The following is a 655-nucleotide window of genomic DNA, read 5'->3' as shown; positions in this document are numbered from 1 at the left end:
CACTCTGCTGCCTGCAGGCCCGAGGTCTCAGGGCTGCCAGGTTTTTCCCAGCTCACCGGGTGATGCCTGTGGTTGGTTTTGTCTTGCAGGGCACTGGTCCCGGCGGTGCTGCATCCCTGTGGGGCTGCTGGCAACCTGCCTGCTGCTGCTGGTGGCCACTGTGGCCCTGGGGGCTTGCTGTGAGTCGGGGGTGTGGGCACTTCTGGGGCTGGGGGTGGCTGGGCAGCACAAGGAGAGGGAGGCAGCTGTGCTGGGGGGGGTGCCGTGGGTGAATGGGGGGGAGAATAGAGGCATACCCACTCACACTGCTTGGGGCTGGGGCCCTCTCCCCTGTCTGCCACAAGCTGGCCTGTATCCCTCGCACATCATGGGTGCCTCCCTTGCCTCCCATCACCCAACTTCCCCACCTTGTTCTTGTTTCTGCTCCTTTCCCTTCCCTTCCAGGCACTGCCCAGCCTCATATTGCTGCACCCTCCCTGCCCCTGTCCTGCTCTGTCTGCTCCTGCACCCTGTCCTGCCTTGCCCCCTCTCCCCTGCCAGATTCTGCCCAGCCCCTGGCTGTAACACTTCCCTGCCATGTCTTTCCCATCCTTTCCCATCCAGCATGGATACCCTGCTGCCTTGCCCTGCCCATCCTACACCCTGAGCAGGGGCC

At 64.0% G+C, this 655-nt stretch overlaps 1 protein-coding gene across 1 annotated transcript in view; it reads left to right on the top strand.

Moving 5' to 3' along the window:
• LOC103922320 (killer cell lectin-like receptor subfamily B member 1C) overlaps window positions 1-655 on the top strand; it is a 3,370-nt gene that overhangs the window by 383 nt on the left and 2,332 nt on the right. The window contains exon 2 of the mRNA XM_009330430.1: window positions 90-268. Coding sequence (XP_009328705.1) covers window positions 90-268 — 179 coding nt within the window. The remainder of the gene's footprint in view (window positions 1-89; window positions 269-655) is intronic.

This window comes from Pygoscelis adeliae, unplaced genomic scaffold (genome assembly GCF_000699105.1).
Source record: "Pygoscelis adeliae isolate BGI_AS28 unplaced genomic scaffold, ASM69910v1 Scaffold628, whole genome shotgun sequence".
Classification (NCBI taxonomy): domain Eukaryota; kingdom Metazoa; phylum Chordata; class Aves; order Sphenisciformes; family Spheniscidae; genus Pygoscelis; species Pygoscelis adeliae.
Note: the sequence above shows the minus strand (reverse complement) of the source record. Positions and strands in the feature narration are given on the sequence as shown.